This window comes from Scyliorhinus canicula, chromosome 1 (assembly GCF_902713615.1).
Source record: "Scyliorhinus canicula chromosome 1, sScyCan1.1, whole genome shotgun sequence".
Lineage (NCBI taxonomy): Eukaryota > Metazoa > Chordata > Chondrichthyes > Carcharhiniformes > Scyliorhinidae > Scyliorhinus > Scyliorhinus canicula.
This window is the reverse complement of record NC_052146.1, coordinates 167,299,986-167,317,928: the sequence shown is the minus strand read 5'-3', so window position 1 is coordinate 167,317,928 and position 17,943 is coordinate 167,299,986. Positions and strand designations below refer to the sequence as shown.

The 17,943-nt window shown below is 46.2% G+C and overlaps 1 protein-coding gene across 1 annotated transcript in view; it reads left to right on the top strand.

Annotated features, from left to right (window-relative positions):
• The window catches only part of tmem181 (transmembrane protein 181), a 364,173-nt gene extending 346,926 nt beyond the window's left edge, over positions 1 to 17,247 (top strand). Inside the window, 1 exon segment of the mRNA XM_038802279.1 lies at positions 15,372 to 17,247. Coding sequence (XP_038658207.1) covers positions 15,372 to 15,450 — 79 coding nt within the window. The 3' untranslated portion in view covers positions 15,451 to 17,247.
• Positions 17,248 to 17,943: the final 696 nt, after the last annotated feature.

Here is a 17,943-nt window from a genome sequence, read left to right as displayed (position 1 = left end):
CTCCATTCCATCTAAGCCCTAGCACATCAACTATCCCAATTAATGCTGGGAAAGTTGAAATTACCTGATACAATTACCCTATTATTATTTTTATACATTCCTGCGAATTGCGCACATATTTGCTTCTCAATTTTCTGCTGACTATCTGGGGGTCTGTAATGAACAATGCGACTGTCCCTTTTTTTTCCTAAGCTCTACCCACAAAGCTTCATTTGATGTCCCCCCCCCCCCAAGATATCATCTCTCCTTACTGCAGTAACTGACTTCTTAAATAATAATGCAGTGCCTCCTCCTCTTTTGCCCCCCATCCCCTGTCTCGCCTAAGCATTCTACATCCTGGAATGCTGAGCAGCCAGTGCTCCCCCTCCCTCAACCACACATCCATGGTGGCTACTATATCATAATTTCACCTGCCAATATGCTACCACCAATGCTACCGTGCTGCCAATTGGGCAGCACAGTAGCATGGTGGTTAGCATAAATGCTTCACAGCTCCAGGGTCCCAGGTTCGATTCCCGGCTGGGTCACTGTCTGTGCGGAGTCTGCACGTCCTCCCCGTGTGTGCGTGGGTTTCCTCCGGGTGCTCCGGTTTCCTCCCACAGTCCAAAGATGTGCGGGTTAGGTGGATTGGCCATGCTAAATTGCCCGTAGTGTCCTAAAAAGTAAGGTTAAGGGGGGGGGGGGGGGTTGTTGGGTTACGGGTATAGGGTGGATACGTGGGTCTGAGTAGGGTGATCATTGCTCGGCACAACATTGAGGGCCGAAGGGCCTGTTCTGTGCTGTACTGTTCTATGTTCTAATACTCGCCCTTAGCTCTTCCGTTTTACCTGTAATACTCCTGGCATTAAAGTAGAGGACTTTCAGGCCATGTCTTCCAGGCCTTGAAACTTACAACCGCTGTATTCCCTTACTTAATTGTTTTTCTATGTTATGCTGTGTCCTTATTCTGGTAAGAGTCTGCAACCACTCCTGTTTGTCCAGCCCTGTCAGAGTTTTATGCATTTCAACTGGATCCCCTCTCATTCTTCTAAGCCCAATTCAACCAAATCTCTCCTCATTCAACAATCCTTTCATTCTAGGAATTAGGTTGGTGAACTTTTGCTGCATTCCCTTAAGTAAGTATATTCTTTCTTTGGCAAGGAGACCAAAACTCTTCACAATACTACAGGTGTGGTCTCACTAAAGCCCTGACAGCTGCCATATACTCCTGTACTCAAGTCCTCTTGAATGAAGGCCAACATACCATTTGCCTTTTTTTAAAAATAATTTTTATTCAAGTTTTTCAACAACAAATTTTCTCCCCACAGTTAAAGTAGACATAGAACAGCACAGAACAGGCCCTTCGGCCCTCGATGTTGTGCCGAGCAATGATCACCCTACTTAAACCCACGTAACCCGTATACCCGTAACCCAACAATCCCCCCATTAACCTTACACTACGGGCAATTTAACATGGCCAATCCACCTAACCCGCACATCTTTTGGACTGTGGGAGGAAACCAGAGCACCCGGAGGAAACCCACGCACACACGGGAGGACGTGCAGACTCCACACAGACAGTGACCCAGCCGGGAATCGAACCTGGGACCCTGGAGCTGTGAAGCATTGATGCTAACCCACCATGCTACCGTGAGGCCCAAGGTGTGGTTCTACACCGAAGCAAGAAAAGAATTCCCCCCCAAAACAGAATAATAAGTAATAACAAAGAACAATACAAGAAAGAAGAAAATAACACCCCCCCCCCCCCCCCCCCCCCCCCCCCCCCCCCCAGGTTGCTGCTGAGACTGACCACCCTCTATCCCTTCGCCAGGAAATAGAGAAAGGGCTGCCACCGCCGAAAGAACTCCTGTACTGACCCTCTCAGGGCAAACTTAACCTTCTCCAGCTTGATAAACCCAGCCATGTCGTTGATCCAGGCCTCCGAACTCGGGGGCCACGTGTCGCTCCACTGTAACAGAATCCTGCGCCGGGCTACTAGAGACTCAAAGGCCAGAATGTCGGCGCCTCTCGCCTCCTGCACTCCCGGCTCCGAAGCTACCCCAAAAACCGCGAGCCCCCAGCCCGGCCTGACCCTAGACCCGACCACTTCAGACAAAGTCTCCGCCACCCCTTTTCAAAACCCCTCCAAGGCCCAATACATATGGGTGTGGTTCACTGGGCCTCCCGAACACCTCACGCACCTGTCTTCCCCTCCAAAGAACCGGCTCATCCTGGCCCCTGTCATGTGCGCCCTATGCAGCACCTTCAGCTGAATTAAGCTGAGCCGTGCGCAAGAAGAGGACGAGTTCACCCTCTCCAGGGCGTCCTACCACGTTCCATCCTCAATCTCTTCCCCTGGCTCTTCCTCCCACTTCGCTTTGAGCTCCTCTACTGAGGCCTCCTCCTCCTCCTGCATCAACTGATAAATTGCCGAGATCTTCCCCTCATCGACCCACGTCCCCGAGAGAACCCTATCCTGCACCCCCCTTGGCGGCAGCCGCAGAAGCTCCGCCACCTGCTGCTTAACAAATGCCCTGATCTGCATATAACTGAAAGCGTTCCCAGGGGGGAGGTTCCACTTCCCCTCCAGCTCCTCCAGAGTCGCGAACTTCCCATCAAGGAAGAGGTCCCCAATCTGTCTGATGCCTGCCCTGTGCCAACTCCCAAATCCACCATCCATTCTCCCCGGTGCAAAATGGTGATTGCCCCGTATCGGGGCCCAAACTGAAGCCTTCACTTCTCCCCTATGCCGCCTCCACTGCCCCCAGATTTTGAGGGATGCCACCACTACCGGACTCGTGGCGTACTTTGCAGGGGGGAGTGGAAGTGGGGCCGTCACCCAAGCCTCCAGACTCGTACCCACACAGGACGCCACCTCCAATCTCTTCCATGCGTCACCCACCCTCTCCGTCACCCACCTGCAAATCATTGCCACATTCGCCACCCAGTAATACCCACACAGGTTGGGCAACGCCAAACCTCCTACCTCCCTTCTTCGCTCCAAGAATACCCTCCTTACTCTCGGGGGCCTTCCGCAGTGCCACATGGCACTGAGGGATTCGAAGAGTTGGAGGTGGATTGTGCGGGGGGGCACACCGGCTGTCGTTGTACGCAGATGATCTACTGTTGTACGTCACGGATCCGGCTGAGGGGATGCCAGAGGTGTTGAAGATACTTGAGGAGTTTGGGGACTTTTCGGGTTACAAACTCAATGTGGGGAAAAGTGAGCTGTTTGTCCTGCACCTGGGGGATTCCCCTCATTCATCTGAACTCCAGTGAATATAATCCTAACTAGCTCAATCTCTCCTCATATTTTTGAAAAATTTGTTTACAGGATGTGGGTATAGTTAGGCCAGCATTTATTGCCCGTCTCCAGTTCCCCTTCAGAAGTGGTGGTGAGCTGCCTTCTTAAAGTGTTGCAGTCCCTAAGGTATAGGTATAGCCACAGTGCTGTATGCAGGGTATTCCAGGATTCTGACCCAGCGACAGGGAAGGAATGGCAATATATTTCCAAGTTGGGGTGGTGACTTGCAGGGGAACCTCCAGGTGGTGGAGTTCCCAGGTAGCTGCTGCTCTTGTCATATGTAGGTCCTGCCATCCCAGGAATCAAACTGGTCAACCTTAGAATTTACAGTGCAGAAGGAGGATATTCGGCCCATCGAGTCTGCACCGGCCCTTGGAAAGAGCACCCAACTTTAGCCCATGCCTCCACCCATTCCCTACAACCCAGTAACCCCACCGAACCCTTTTGGACTCTCAGGGCAATTTATCATGGCCAATCCACCTAACCTACACATCTTTGTACTGTGTGGGAGGAAACTGGAGGACCCAGAGGAAGCCCAGCCAAACACGGGAAGAACATGTAGACTACGCACAGAAAGTGACCCAAGAAGCTGAGACTTCAGAAGGGGAGAAGCTGGGACCCTGGAGTTTGAAGCAACTGTGCTAACCACTGTGCTATCGTATTGCCCGTCTCTGCTCTCCCTCCAGAGCAAGAACATCCTTCCTCAGAATCCCGCGCAGACACGGGGAGAACGTGCAAATTCCACGCAGTCACCCAAAGCCGGAATTGAACCTGGGTCCCTGGCACTGTGAGGCAGCAGTGTTAACCACTCTGCCACCATGTCACCCAATACTTACCTTCAACGATTGGTGTACAAAGGCACCCAGGTCTCGGTGCATATTCTCCTCTCTTAACTTATGGCCAGTCAGATCATAATCGGCCAACCCGTTTCTGCTACTTAAGTGGATCACCTTCCATTTATCCATATGGATATACATTATACTGCATCTGCCATTCATTTGCCCACTGAGTCAACTTGTCTAAATCACACGATATGATCTCCGCATCCTCCTCACAGCTCACTCTCCCACCCAGCTTTGTGTCCTCTGCAAATTTGGAAATATTATATTTAGTACCCTCATCTAAATATATATATATGTCATGATGTGGAGATGCCGGCGTTGGACTGGGGTGAGCACAGTAAGAAGTCTTACAACACCAGGTTAAAGTCCAACATTCACCTGAGGAAGGAGCAGTGCTCCGAAAGCTTGTGTTTGAAACAAACCTGTTGGACTTTAATCTGGTGTTGTAAGACTTCTTATTATATATAAAGTGAATAACTAGGGTCCCAGCACTGATCCCCCACTAGTCACCACCTGCCATTTGGAAAAAGACCCGTTTATTCCGACTCTTTGTTTCCTGTCTGCCAACGAGTTATTTTTCTTTAATTTAGAGTATCCAATTCATTTTTTCCGATTCAGGGGCAATTTAGCATGGCCAATCAACCTACCCTGCACATCTTTTGAGTTGTGGGGCGGAACCCATGCAAACACGGGGAGAATGTGCAAACTCCACATGGACAGTGACGCAGAGCCGGGATCGAACCTGGGACCTTGGCGCCGTGAAACAGCAGTGTTAATCACTCTGCCACCATACTGCCTAGCCAACCAGTTTTTTATCCGTTGTAATCTCATCCGCATTAATCTTATACACTAATCTCTTATGTTGAATTTTGTCAAAAGCCTCCTGAAAGTCCAAATGAACCACATCCACTGGCTCCCCCTCTACTAGTTACATCTGAAAAGAACCCAGTAGATTTGTCAAGCATAATTTCCCTTTCATAAATCCATGCTGACTCTGCCTGATCCTGCCACTATTTTCCAAGTGCTTTGCTATAGAATATTTGATGATGGATTCTAGAATTTTCCCCACGACAATCTTATGGTCTATAAGATATAGGAGCAGAATTTAAGGCAGCACGGTAGCATGGTGGTTAGCATCAATGCTTCACAGCTCCAGGGTCCCCGGTTCGATTCCCGGCTGGGTCACTGTCTGTGCGGAGTCTGCACGTCCTCCCCGTGTGTGCGTGGGTTTCCTCCGGGTGCTCCGGTTTCCTCCCACAGTCCAAAGATTTGCGGGTTAGGTGGATTGGCCATGCTAAATTGCCCTTAGTGTCCTAAAAAATAATGTTAATGGGGGTTGTTGGGTTACTGGTGTAGGGTGGATACGTGGGCTTGAGTAGGGTGATCATTGCTCGGCACAACATTGAGGGCCGAAGGGCCTGTTCTGTGCTGTACTGTTCTAATTAGGCTGATGTCGTGCTTACAGGTCTATAATTCCCTGTTTTCTCTCTGTCTCCCTTTTTAAATAGTAGGGTTACATTAGCTACCCTTCAGTCTGTAGGAACTGTTCCAGATTCTATGGAATCTTGGAAAGATGACCACCAATGCATCCACTATTTCTCATGTCGCTTCCTTAAGTATTCTGGGATGTAAATTATCAGGCCCTGGGGATTCATCAACCTTCAATCCCATCAATTTTCCCAATACCATTTCTTTATTCATACTGATCTCCTTCAGTTCTTCCCTCTCACTCAACCATGTGTTCCCCAACATTTCTGGTATCTTAGTTCCTTACTCTTTTGTGAAGACAGAACAAAAGTATGTAATTAATTGATCAGCCATTTTTGTTCCCAATTATAAATTCCCCATTTCTGATGGTAAAAGTCTTCCCCAATCTTTTTCTCTTCACATACCTATAGAAACTTTTACAGTCAGTTTTCTTGTTCCCTCAAGCTTGCTCTCGTACTCTATTTTCTCCTCCATTAATCCTTTGGCCCTCCTTTGCTGAATTTTAATCTGCTCCCAAGCCTCATGCCTGTTGTTTTTCTTAGCTAATTTGTATGCTTCTTCCTTGGATCTAATATGATCTCCAATTTTCCTTGCAAGCCATGGTTTTGCCAACTTTCCCGTTTTACTTTTGTGTCAGACAGGAATCAACAATTATTACAGTTCCCCCATGCGCTCCTTGAATGTTTGCATTGCCTATGCACCGCCATTCCTTTATGTGATATTCCCCAATCCATCATAGCCAACATACGCCACATGCCATCGTGGTTTCCTTTATTAAGATTCAGGACCCGAGACTCAGAATCAACTGCGTCACTCACTATCTTGATGAAACATGTTCTGGTCGCTCATCCCCAAGGGGTCTCACACAACTAGACTGTCAGTGATTCCTTTCTGATTACACAATACCCAGTCTAGGATGGCCTTCTGTCTAGTTGGTTCCTCAATGTATTGGTCCAGAAAACCATCCCGTGTACACTCCAGGAATTCCACCTCTATGGTGTAGTGACAAATTTGATTTGCCCAAATTATATGCTGATTAAACTCACTCATAATTACAGATGTATTTATTGCATGCATCTCGAATTACCTGTTTAATGCCATTCCCGACGTAACCACTACAGTTTGGGGGTCTATATGCAGCCCGATATAATGTTTTTTACCTCTTGCTGTTTCTCAGCTGTCCTCATACAGATTCCCATTTAGCTGGTTCACTTACGGATCGTAAATGCGAGACTTGCAGAGGCTGATATTATTTTGGATACTGTTGGGGAAGATGACTCACCAGGGGAAGGCAGTAGGAGCCAGGTTCATGGCACCGTGGCTGGCTCTGCTGCACAGGAGGGCGGGAAAAAGACTGGCAGGACTATAGACATAGGGGATTCAATCGTAAGGGGAGTAGACAGGCGTTTCTGTGGTCGAAAACGAGAATGGTACGTTGCCTCCCGATTGCGTGGGTGAGGGATGTCTCAGATCAGCTGCAGGACATACTGAAGGGGGAGGGTGAACAGCCAGTTGTCGTGGTGCATAGAGGCAGCAACGATATAGGTAAAAAAACGGGATGAGGTCCTACAATTAGAATTTAGGGAGTTAGGAGATAAGTTTAAAAAGTAGGACCTCAAAGGTAGTAATCTCAGGATTGCTACCAGTGCCACGAGACAGTCAGAGTAGAAATTCAAGAATAGTCAGAATGAATACGTGGCTTGAGAGATGGTGCAGGAGGGAGGGGTTCAGATTTTTGGGACATTGGAACCGGTTCTGGGGGCAGTGGGATCAGTGGTCTACACCTGGGCAGGACTGGAACCAATGTCCTAGGGGGTGCTTTTGCTAACACTGTTGGGGAGCTTTTAATCTAATGTGGCAGGGGAATGGGAACCAGATTAGGAAGTTAGAAGTCAGTAAAGAGGTAGCAACTAAAGCCAGTAAATTACTAGATAATAAACTCAATGTGACTAAGGGGAAGAGTAGACAGGGAAGTGATGATGAACACAAATGGACAGATGGTCTGAGGTGCATTTGTTTTAATGCGAGAAGTGTAGCAGGTAAGGCAGATGAATTTAGGGCTTGGATTAGTACCTGGGAATATGATGTTATTGGTATTACTGAGACTTGGTTGAGGGAAGGGCAAGACTGGCAACTAAATATCCCAGGGTATAGATGCTTCAGGAGGGATAGAGAGAGAGGTAAAAGGGGTGGAGGAGTTGCATTGCTGGTTAGAGATGATACCACAGCTGTGATTAAGGAGGGCACGATGGAGGATTCGAGCACTGAGGCAATATGGGTAGAGCTAAGGAATAGGAAGGGTGCAGTAACATAGTTGGGACTTTACTACTGGCCTCCCAAAAGCGAGCGTGAAGTAGAGGTACAAATATTTAGACAGATTATAGAACAATGTAGGAGCAATAGAGTGGTTGTGATGGGAGATTTTAACTTCCCCAACATTGAATGGGAATCATGTAGTGTTGGAGGCGTAGATGGAGCAGAATTTGTAAGGAGCATCCAGGAGAGTTTTTTTAGAGCAGTGTGTAAATAGTCCAACTCGGGAAGGGGCCATACTGGACCTGGTATTGGGGAATGATCCCGGCCAGGTGGTTGAAGTTTCAGTCGGTGATTACTTTGGAAATAGCGATCACAATTCCGTAAGTTTTAGAATACTCATGGACAAAGACGAGAGTGCTGTTTAAGGGGAAATCCACATTTGAAATGTGGGAGACTTTTAAGGATAGGTTGATCAGAGTGCAGGACAGACCTGTGCCTCTGAAAATGAGGGATAGAAATGGCAAGATTAGGGAACCATGGATGACGGGTGGAATTGTGAGACTAGCTAAGATGAAAAAGGAAGCATACATAAGATCTAGGCGACTTAAAACTGATGAAACTTTGGAGGAATATCTGGAAAGTAGGACAAATCTCAAACACGCAACAAAGAGGGCTAAAAGGGTTCATGAAATATCTTTGGCTAACAGGGTTAAGGAAAATCCCAAAGCCTTTTATTCGTATATAAGGAGGAAGAGGGTAACTAGAGAACGGATTGGCCCACTCAAAGACAAAAGAGGAATTTATGCGTGGAGTCAGAGGAAATGTGTGAGATTCTTAATGAGTGCCAGGGCCAGGGATGTCTCTGATCGTGTCTTCAGGATCCTGAAGGGGGAGGGTGAGCAGCCAGAAGTCGTGGTGCACATTGGTACCAACGATGTAGGTAGGAAAAAGGGTGTGGAGGTAATAAACAAGTTTAGGGAGTTAGGCTGGAAATTAAAGGCCAGGACAGACAGAGTTGTCATCTCTGGTTTGTTGCCGGTGCCACGTGATAGCGAGGCTAGGAATAGGGAGAGAGTGCAGTTGAACACGTGGCTGCAGGAATGGTGTAGGAGGGAGGGCTTTCAGGTATTTGGATAATTGGAAGCGCATTCTGGGGAAGGTGGGACCTGTACAAGCAGGACGGGTTGCATCTGAACCAGAGGGGCACCAATATCCTGGGAGGGAGGTTTTCTAGTACTCTTCGGGAGGGTTTAAACTAATTTGGCAGGGGAATGGGAACCGGATCTGTAGTCCAGCAACTAAGGTAGACGATAGTCAGGACGCCAAAGCACGTAGTGATACAGTGGGGAAGGTAACAATGGCAAAGGAGAGTACTTGCAGGCAAGGAGATGGGTTGAAGTGTGTATACTTTAATGCAAGAAGCATCAGGAATAAGGTGGGTGAACTTAAGGCATGGATCTGTACTGTGGACTACGATGTGGTGGCCATCACGAAACTTGGATAGAAGAGGGGCAGAAATGGTTGTTGGAGGTCCCTGGTTATAGATGTTTTCAACAAGATTAGGAGGATGGTAAAAGAGGTGTGGGGGGGGGGGGTGGCATTGTTAATTAGAGATAGTATAACAGCTGCAGAAGGCAGTTCGAGGGGGATCTGCCTACTGAGGTAATATGGGTTGAAGTTAGAAATAGGAAAGGAGCAGTCACCTTGTTGGGAGTTTTCTATAGGCCCCCCAATAGCAGCAGAGATGTGGAGGAACAGATTGGGAAACAGATTTTGGAAAGGTGCAGAAGTCACAGGGTAGTAGTCATGGGCGACTTCAACTTCCCAAACATTGAGTGGAAACTCTTTAGATCAAATAGTTTGGATGGGGTAGTGTTTGTGCAGTGTGTCCAGGAAGTTTTTCTAACACAGTATGTAGATTGTCCGACCAGAGGGGAGGCCATATTGGATTTAGTACTTGGTAATGAACCAGGGCAGGTGATAGATTTGTTAATGGGGAGCATTTTGGAGGTAGTGACCACAATTCTGTGACTTTCACTTTAGTAATGGAGAGGGATAGGTGCGAGCAACAGGGCAAGGTTTATAATTGGGGGAAGGGTAAATACAATGCTGTCAGACAAGAATTGAAGTGCAGAAGTTGGGAACATAGGCTGTCAGGGAAGGACACAAGTGAAATGTGGAACTTGTTCAAGGAACAGGAACTGCGTGTCTTTGATATGTATGTCCCTGTCAGGCAGGGAAGAGATGGTCGAGTGAGGGAACCATGGTTGACAAGAGAGGTTGAATGTCTTGTTAAGAGGAAGAAGGAGACTTATGTAAGGCTGAAGAAACAAGGTTCAGACAGGGCGCTGGAGGGATACAAGATAGCCAGGAGGGAACTGAAGAAAGGGATTAGGAGAGCTAAGAGAGGGCATGAAAAATCTTTGGCGGGTAGGATCAAGGAAAACCCCAAGGCCTTATACACATATGTGAGAAATATGAGAATGACTAGAGCGAGGGTAGGTCCGATTAAGGACAGTAGCGGGAGATTGTGTATTGAGTCTGAAGAGATAGGAGAGGTCTTGAACAAGTATTTTTCTTCAGTATTTACAAACGAGAGGGGCCATATTGTTGGAGAGGACAGCGTGAAGCAGACTGATAAGCTTGAGGAGATACTTGTCAGGAAGGAAGATGTGTTGCGCGTTTTGAAAAACTTGAGGATAGACAAGTCCCCCGGGCCTGACGGGATATATCCAAGGATTCTATGGGAAGCAAGAAATGAAATTGCAGAGCCGTTGGCAATGATCTTTTCGTCCTCGCTGTCAACAGGGGTGGTACCAGAGGATTGGAGAGTGGCGAATGTCGTGCCCCTGTTCAAAAAAGGGAATAGGATAACCCTGGGAATTACAGACCAGTTAGTCTTACTTCGGTGGTAGGCAAAGTAATGGAAAGGGTACTGAGGGGTAGGATTTTTGAGCATCTGGAAAGGCATTGCTTGATTAGGGATAGTCAGCACGGATTTGTGAGGGGTAGGTCTTGCCTTACAAGTCTTATTGAATTCTTTGAGGAGGTAACCAAGCATGTGGATGAGGGTAAAGCAGTGGATGTAGTGTACATGGATTTTAGTAAGGCATTTGATAAGGTTCCCCATGGTAGGCTTATGCAGAAAGTAAGGAGGCATGGGATAGTGGGAAATTTGGCCAGTTGGATAACAAACTGGCTAACCGATAGAAAACAGAGAGTGGTGGTGGATGGCAAATATTCAGCCTGGAGCCCAGTTATCAGTGGCGTACCGCAGGGATCAGTTCTGGGTCCTCTGCTGTTTGTGATTTTCATTAACGACTTGGATGAGGGAGTTGAAGGGTGGGTCAGTAAATTTGCAGATGATACGAAGATTGGTGGAGTTGTGGATAGTGAGGAGGGCTGTTGTTGGCTTCAAAGAGACATAGATAGAATGCAGAGCTGGGCTGAGAAGTGGCAGATGGAGTTTAACCCTGACAGTGTGAGGTTGTCCATTTTGGAAGGACAAATATGAATGCGGAATACAGGGTTAATGGTAGGGTTCTTGGCAATGTGGAGGAGCAGAGAGATCTTGGGGTCTATGTTCATAGTTCTTTGAAAGTTGCCACTCAAGTGGATAGAGCTGTGAAGAAGGCCTATGGTGTGCTAGCGTTCATTAGCAGAGGGATTGAATTTAAGAGCCGTGAGGTGATGATGCAGCTGTACAAACCTTGGTCAGGCCACATTTGGAGTACTGTGTGCAGTTCTGGTCACCTCATTTTAGGAAGGATGTGGAAGCTTTGGAAAAGGTGCAAAGGAGATTTACCAGGATGTTGCCTGGAATGGAGAGTAGGTCATACGAGGAAAGGTTGAGGGTGCTAGGCCTTTTCTCATTAGAACGGAGAAGGATGAGGGGCGACTTGATAGTGGTTTATAAGATGATCAGGGGAATAGATAGAGTAGACAGTCAGAGACTTTTTCCCCGGGTGGAACACACCATTACAAGGGGACATAAATTTAAGATAAATGGTGGAAGATATAGAGGGGATGTCAGAGGTAGGTTCTTTACCCAGAGAGTAGTGGGGGCATGGAATGCACTGCCTGTGGTAGTAGTTGAGTCGGATAAGTTAGGGACCTTCAAGCGGCTATTGGATAGGTACTTGGATTAGGGTAGAATAATGGAGTGTAGGTTAACTTCTTAAGGGCAGCACGGGAGCATTGTGGATAGCACAATTGCTTCACAGCTCCAGGGTCCCAAGTTCGATTTCGACTTGGGTCACTGTCTGTGGAGTCTGCACATCCTCCCCGTGACTGCGTGGGTTTCCTCCGGGTACTCTGGTTTCCTCCCACAGTCCAAAGATGTGCAGGTTGGGTGGATTGGCCATGAAAAATTGTCCAAAATTCTATGATTAACCTAGGACAAAAGTTCGGCGCAACATCGTGGGCCGAAGGGCCTGTTCTGTGCTGTATTTCTCTATCTATCTAGTACTTTGGATCGGTATTCACCAAGGAGAGGGACATGACAGATGTTGAAGCTGGGGACTGATGTTTAAATACTCTAGGTCAAGTCGGCATAAGGAAGGGGGAAGTTTTGGTTGTTCTAAAAGGTATTAAGGTGGACAAGTCCCCAGGTCCGGATGGGATCTTTCCCAGGTTACTGAGGGAAGTGAGGGATGAAATAGCTGGGGCCTTAACAGATATCTTTGCAGCATCCTTGAGCACGGGTGAGGTCCGGAGGACTGGAGAATTGCTAATGTTGTCCTTTTGTAGCAGGGATAATCCAGGGAATTATAGACCTGTGAGCTTGACGTCAGTGGTAGGCAAACTGTTGGAGAAGATACTGAGGGCTAGGATCTATTCACATTTCGAAGAAAATAGACTTATCAGTGAAAGGCATCATGGTTTTGTGCATGGAAGGTCATGTCTTACAAACCTAATAGAATTCTTTGAGGAAGTGACAAAGTTAATTGATGAGGGAAGGGCTGTAGATGTCATATACCTGGACTTCAGTAAAGCGTTTGATAAAGTTTTCCATGGCAGGTTGATGGAAAAAGTTAAGTCGTATGGGGTTCAAGGTGTACTAGCTACATGGATAAAGAACTGGCTGGGCAACAGGAGTCAGAGTAGTGGTGGAAAGGAGTGTCTCAAAATGGAGAAAGCTGACTAGTGGTGTTCCACAGGGATCCGTGCTCGGACCACTGTTGTTTGTGATATACATAAATGATCTGGAGGAAGGTATAGGTGGTCTGATTAGCATGTTTGCAGATGTTACTAAGATTGGTGGAGTTGCAGATAGCGAGGTGGACTGTCAGAGAATACTGCCAAACATAGATAGATTGGAGAGTTGGGCAGAGAAATGGCAGATGGAGTTCAATCCAGGCAAATGTGAGGTGATGCATTTTGGAAGATCTAATTCAAGAGCGGACTATATGGTCAATGGAAGAGTCCTGGGGAAAATTGATGTTCAGAGAGATCTGGGAGTTCAGGTCCATTGTACCCTGAAGGTGGCAATGCAGGTTGGTAGAGTGGTCAAGAAGGCATACAGCATGCTTGCCTTCATTTGACGGGATATTGAGTACAAGAGTCGACAGATCATGGTACAGTTGTATATGACTTTGGTTAGGCCACATTTGGAATACTGCGTGCAGTTCTGGTCGCCACATTACCAGAAGGATGTGGATACTTTAGAGAGGGTGCAGAGGAGGTTCACCAGGATGTTGCCTGGTATGGAGGGTGCTAGCTCTGAAGAAAGGTTGAATAGAATAGGATTGTTTTTGTTGGAAAGACGGAGGTTGAGGGGGGGACCTGATTCAGAGCTACAAAATTATGTGAGGTATGGACAGGGTGGATAGCAACAAGCTTTTTCCAAGAGTGGGGGTGTCAATTACAAGGGGTCACGATTTCAAGGTGAGAGGGGGAAAGTTTAAAGGAGATGTGCATGGAAAGTTTTTTACGCAGAGGGTGGTGGGTGCCTAGAATGCTTTAACAGCGGAGTTGGTAGAGGCGGGCACGATAGCATAATTTAAGATGCATCTAGACAGATATATGAACGGGCAGGGAACAAAGGGAAGTAGATCCTTGGAAAATAGGTGACAGGTTTAGATTAAGGATCTGGATCAGCGCAGGCTGGGAGGGCTGAAGGGCCTGTTCCTGTGCTGTAATTTTCTTTGTTCCACTAAGAACAAGAAAGAACAAAGAAAAGTACAACACAGGAACAGGCCCTTCGGCCCTCCAAGCCTGTGCCAACATGCTGCCCGTCTAACCGAAAACCTTCACACTTCTGGGATCCGTATCCCTCTATTCCCATCCAATTCATATATTTGTTTAGACGCCCCTTAAACGTCACTGTCACCTGCTTCCACCACCTCCTCGGGCAGCGAGTTCCAGTACTCACTAGCCTCTGTGTAAAAAATCTTGGAGGGCCAAAGGGCCTGTTCCTGTGCTGTACTTTTCTTTGTTGTTTGTGGTTCTTTGTATCTCCTCTAAACATTGCCCCTCGCACCTTAAACCCATGACCCCTAGTAATTGACTCTTCCAGTCATGTAAAAAGCTTCTGACTATCCACTCTGTCCATGCCCTTTTATTGATTGTGCTTTGATGTGATTTTATGTGCTTCAGGCATGAGGTATCAAAATATTTCATGGATCTTTTACAAGGTTAATCAGGATATGGCAGTACAGTGGTTATATTACTGAACTAGTAATCCAGAGTCTGAAGTAATGATCTGGAGACAAAGTCCCACCACCGCAGCTGGGAAAATTTAAATTTGGTTCATTAAATAAATAGAACCATAGAAATTATGCAGCATAGAAGAGGGCCATTCAGCCCTTGTTGTCCATGCTGACTAGAATCTAGAATAAAACAGAAGCATTTGTAATGGTAACCATGAAACTACTAAAGTTCTATTAAAAAAAATCTATGTGGTTAATTAATATCCTTGAAGGAGGGAAATGTACCATCCTTACCCGGTCTGGACAATATGTGAATCCAACAATATGGTTGACTCTAAGCTGCATTTTAAATGGCCCAGCAAACTCAGTTGTGATCAAGAGGTGGCTCACTCTGTGACTGTGGGTAACAGTTGTTTCACAGCTCCAGGATCCCAGGTTTGATTCCCGGCTTGGGTCACTGTCTGTGCGGAGTCTGCACGTTCTCCCCGTGTCTGCATGGGTTCCCTCTGGGTCCTCCTGTTTCCTCCCACAGTCCAAAGATATGCTGGTTAGGTGGACTGGCTATGATAAATTGCCCTGAATGTCCAAAAAGGTTAGGTGGGGTTACTGGGTTACGGGGATAGAGTGGAGGTGTGTACTTAAGTGGGGTGCTCTTTCCTGAAGACTCAATGGGCCAAATGGCCTCCTTCTGCACAGTAAATTCTATGATTCTTCCCGGGCAATAAGTGTTGGCCTTGCTACTGTTAATGAATTGAATAAAATTGAGAGTCCATTAACCTGATTCACGCATTGAAGTAACCTTTTTTGAAAATTAAAGTTTTTCTTCAATAACTTTGAACCTTTCCATGTTAGGAGTGATTATGAAGAAATGCCTCTACAAAATGGCCGTGCAATTAAATCAAAGTACAAGGATGAATCTGATAGTGACTGAAATCCATCTTCAAAGGACTAATCATTACCAAGAGTGCATACAGTACGCTGAATGCTGTAAATGAATGGAACTGAATTTTTTTCAAACTATTTTTCGTGCCATCATCCTCTTATCTAGCTCAATTCCTGTAACTAAAATCATCTTATTGTGACTTCACAAGTAAATATTTAACTCTTTCATTTTCCGAGCAACTCGTCTTGCAGTTCATCTCTCATTTATTTCCTTCTGATTTGAGCAAAGAAGCAACCGTACATGCTGAAGATGAGGTTTGTTCTTCCTTCCACGGGGAAAAGGGGAGTGTAGTTTTTTTTAAATCAGAAACCAACCCATTAAGTTTCTCAAACTATTTGTACCTTGTGAACAAATGTAGTGTCATGAATGTTTGTGTTGTGAACCTGTTTTTAAACGAGAAACTGATATACAAGATATTCATAGCTCTGCAGTAGGGTTTAGGTGTAATGCTTCTAAAGCAAAAAATAGAATTCTGCTTGTGAACAAGTTTATTTTTTGCATTTTTAAAATCAAAGACATCTTACAGAAAATAAATTAAGTGGCAGATATGGGGCTGAAATTATTTTTCCTATCAATATTAGCGCAAAAGCAAATCTGAATATAAAGGGCTAGATTCTCCGCACCCCAACGCTGAAATCGCGTTTGGTGAGGGGGCAGATAATCCCCGATGATGCCAAAATCAGGGCCGGCGCCGCTGTCGCGATACTCTGCCCCCTGTAAAGCGGCGTACTCTGAGTATGCTGCGTCATGTATCCACAGCCTCAGGCCATTGCCGCGATGCTCCACCTCCAACCGGCCAGTTCCCGACGGCATGGGAGACATGTGGTCTCACCCATCATGAACGTGGCATGGCGGCTGCGAACTCAACCAGCTGCCACAGTCGGGGGCGAGCTAATCCGCAGGCAGGGGGGCTTCATTCAAGGTCTGGGGGCACTGTGAGGTGGTCTGCGACCCTATAGCGGCCGAAGCAGGGTACAATTTATGTGGTCTGGATCCGCGAGCTGCGTCCGCCATGAAGCACGGCGTGACTGCTGCAGGCCGCTGCCCTGTGCGTGTGCAGCCATGGACCCAGTAATGCTCTAGGCTACATAGGCAGCTAGAGCTGGGAGCTCCATGCTGCCTCCCTGCTAGCCCCCAGCAAAATGGCAAATCAATGGCTGTTTTGCGCCAGTTTTCCTTAAACACAACCATTTTCATGCCAGCGTCCAGATTTAGTCTCCCAAACAGAGAATCCAGCCCAAAATATTCGACTTTACTTTTTTAAAAATTGATTAAGCCTGGAATTTCAACCTCAGTTTTAGTTGATGCTACTTTTAATGAGGCTGTGCATTGTATCTGTTAAATAAAATTTATACTGCCACAGTTTCGGAGCTGATATCTGCAAGGAATCCGAGAAGGTCATTTGTTCTGATCATGTTATTGCAGCAAGTTGCTGTTTTAGCGGGTTGTTTTTTTTTCAATCTACCAATAAAAATCAGCTTCCACTGCTCTATGATGATAACTCTTAGACTGTGAACATACACTGGAAAGTTTCTGCATCCTTGGGCTGGCTGACATATTGTTTGATGCAGTACAAATATTAAAATATTAAACGTCAGGAAGTATTTTGCTGCAATATGAACTACAAATAACTCATCTAAATATGGATAATTGAAATGTGATTACTTTATTCCTCTTCTCCCTATCTCTATCTTTCTGCCCCCATTCTCTGTTTAAATTGCTGATGTATTCTAACAAATTGAACCTATTCTATATTTATTAAACTTCTGCTTCTATTGGAAACTATATTTGCCTATGTCTCTGTTCTAGCTTAACAAAGCAGAAATAGTTTATTTAAAGATAATGTCATGGTGTTTAAATGTGTGATATTAAAATTCTCAAATGTTGGTGTTGTACAGATCTGGAAAATGAAGAAGGACAATACAAACAACATGAATGTAATGATCTTGATCTGTGGCCTCAGGAAGAAAAGACTTGTATTCATAAAGCATCTTTTCCCCCTTTAGGGCATCCAAAAACACTTCACAATCAATAAAGTACTTTGGAAGCAAAGACACAGTTCGTTTTTTAAAAATAATTTTTATTGGAATTTTTTGAAAAATATATATCAACAAAACAATAATAACAATGATAATAAACACCCCCCGGCACCTGTAACAATGCATATAACAAACCCCAACCCCAATAAACAACAAAATAAATTAACAATAAGCAAATTAACTTAAACACTATCCCCCAAACCCCCCCCCCCCTCCCCCCCCGGGTTGCTGCTGCTGCTGACCTAGTACCTTATCGTTGAGCCAGAAAGTCGAGGAAAGGCTGCCACCTCCTAAAGAACCCTTGTACCCACCCCCTCAGGGCGAACTTGACCCTCTCCAACTTAATGAATCCCGCCATGTCATTAATCCAGGTCTCCACACTCGGAGATCTCGCATCTTTCCACTGCAGCAAGATCCTCCACCGGGCTACTAGGGACGCAAA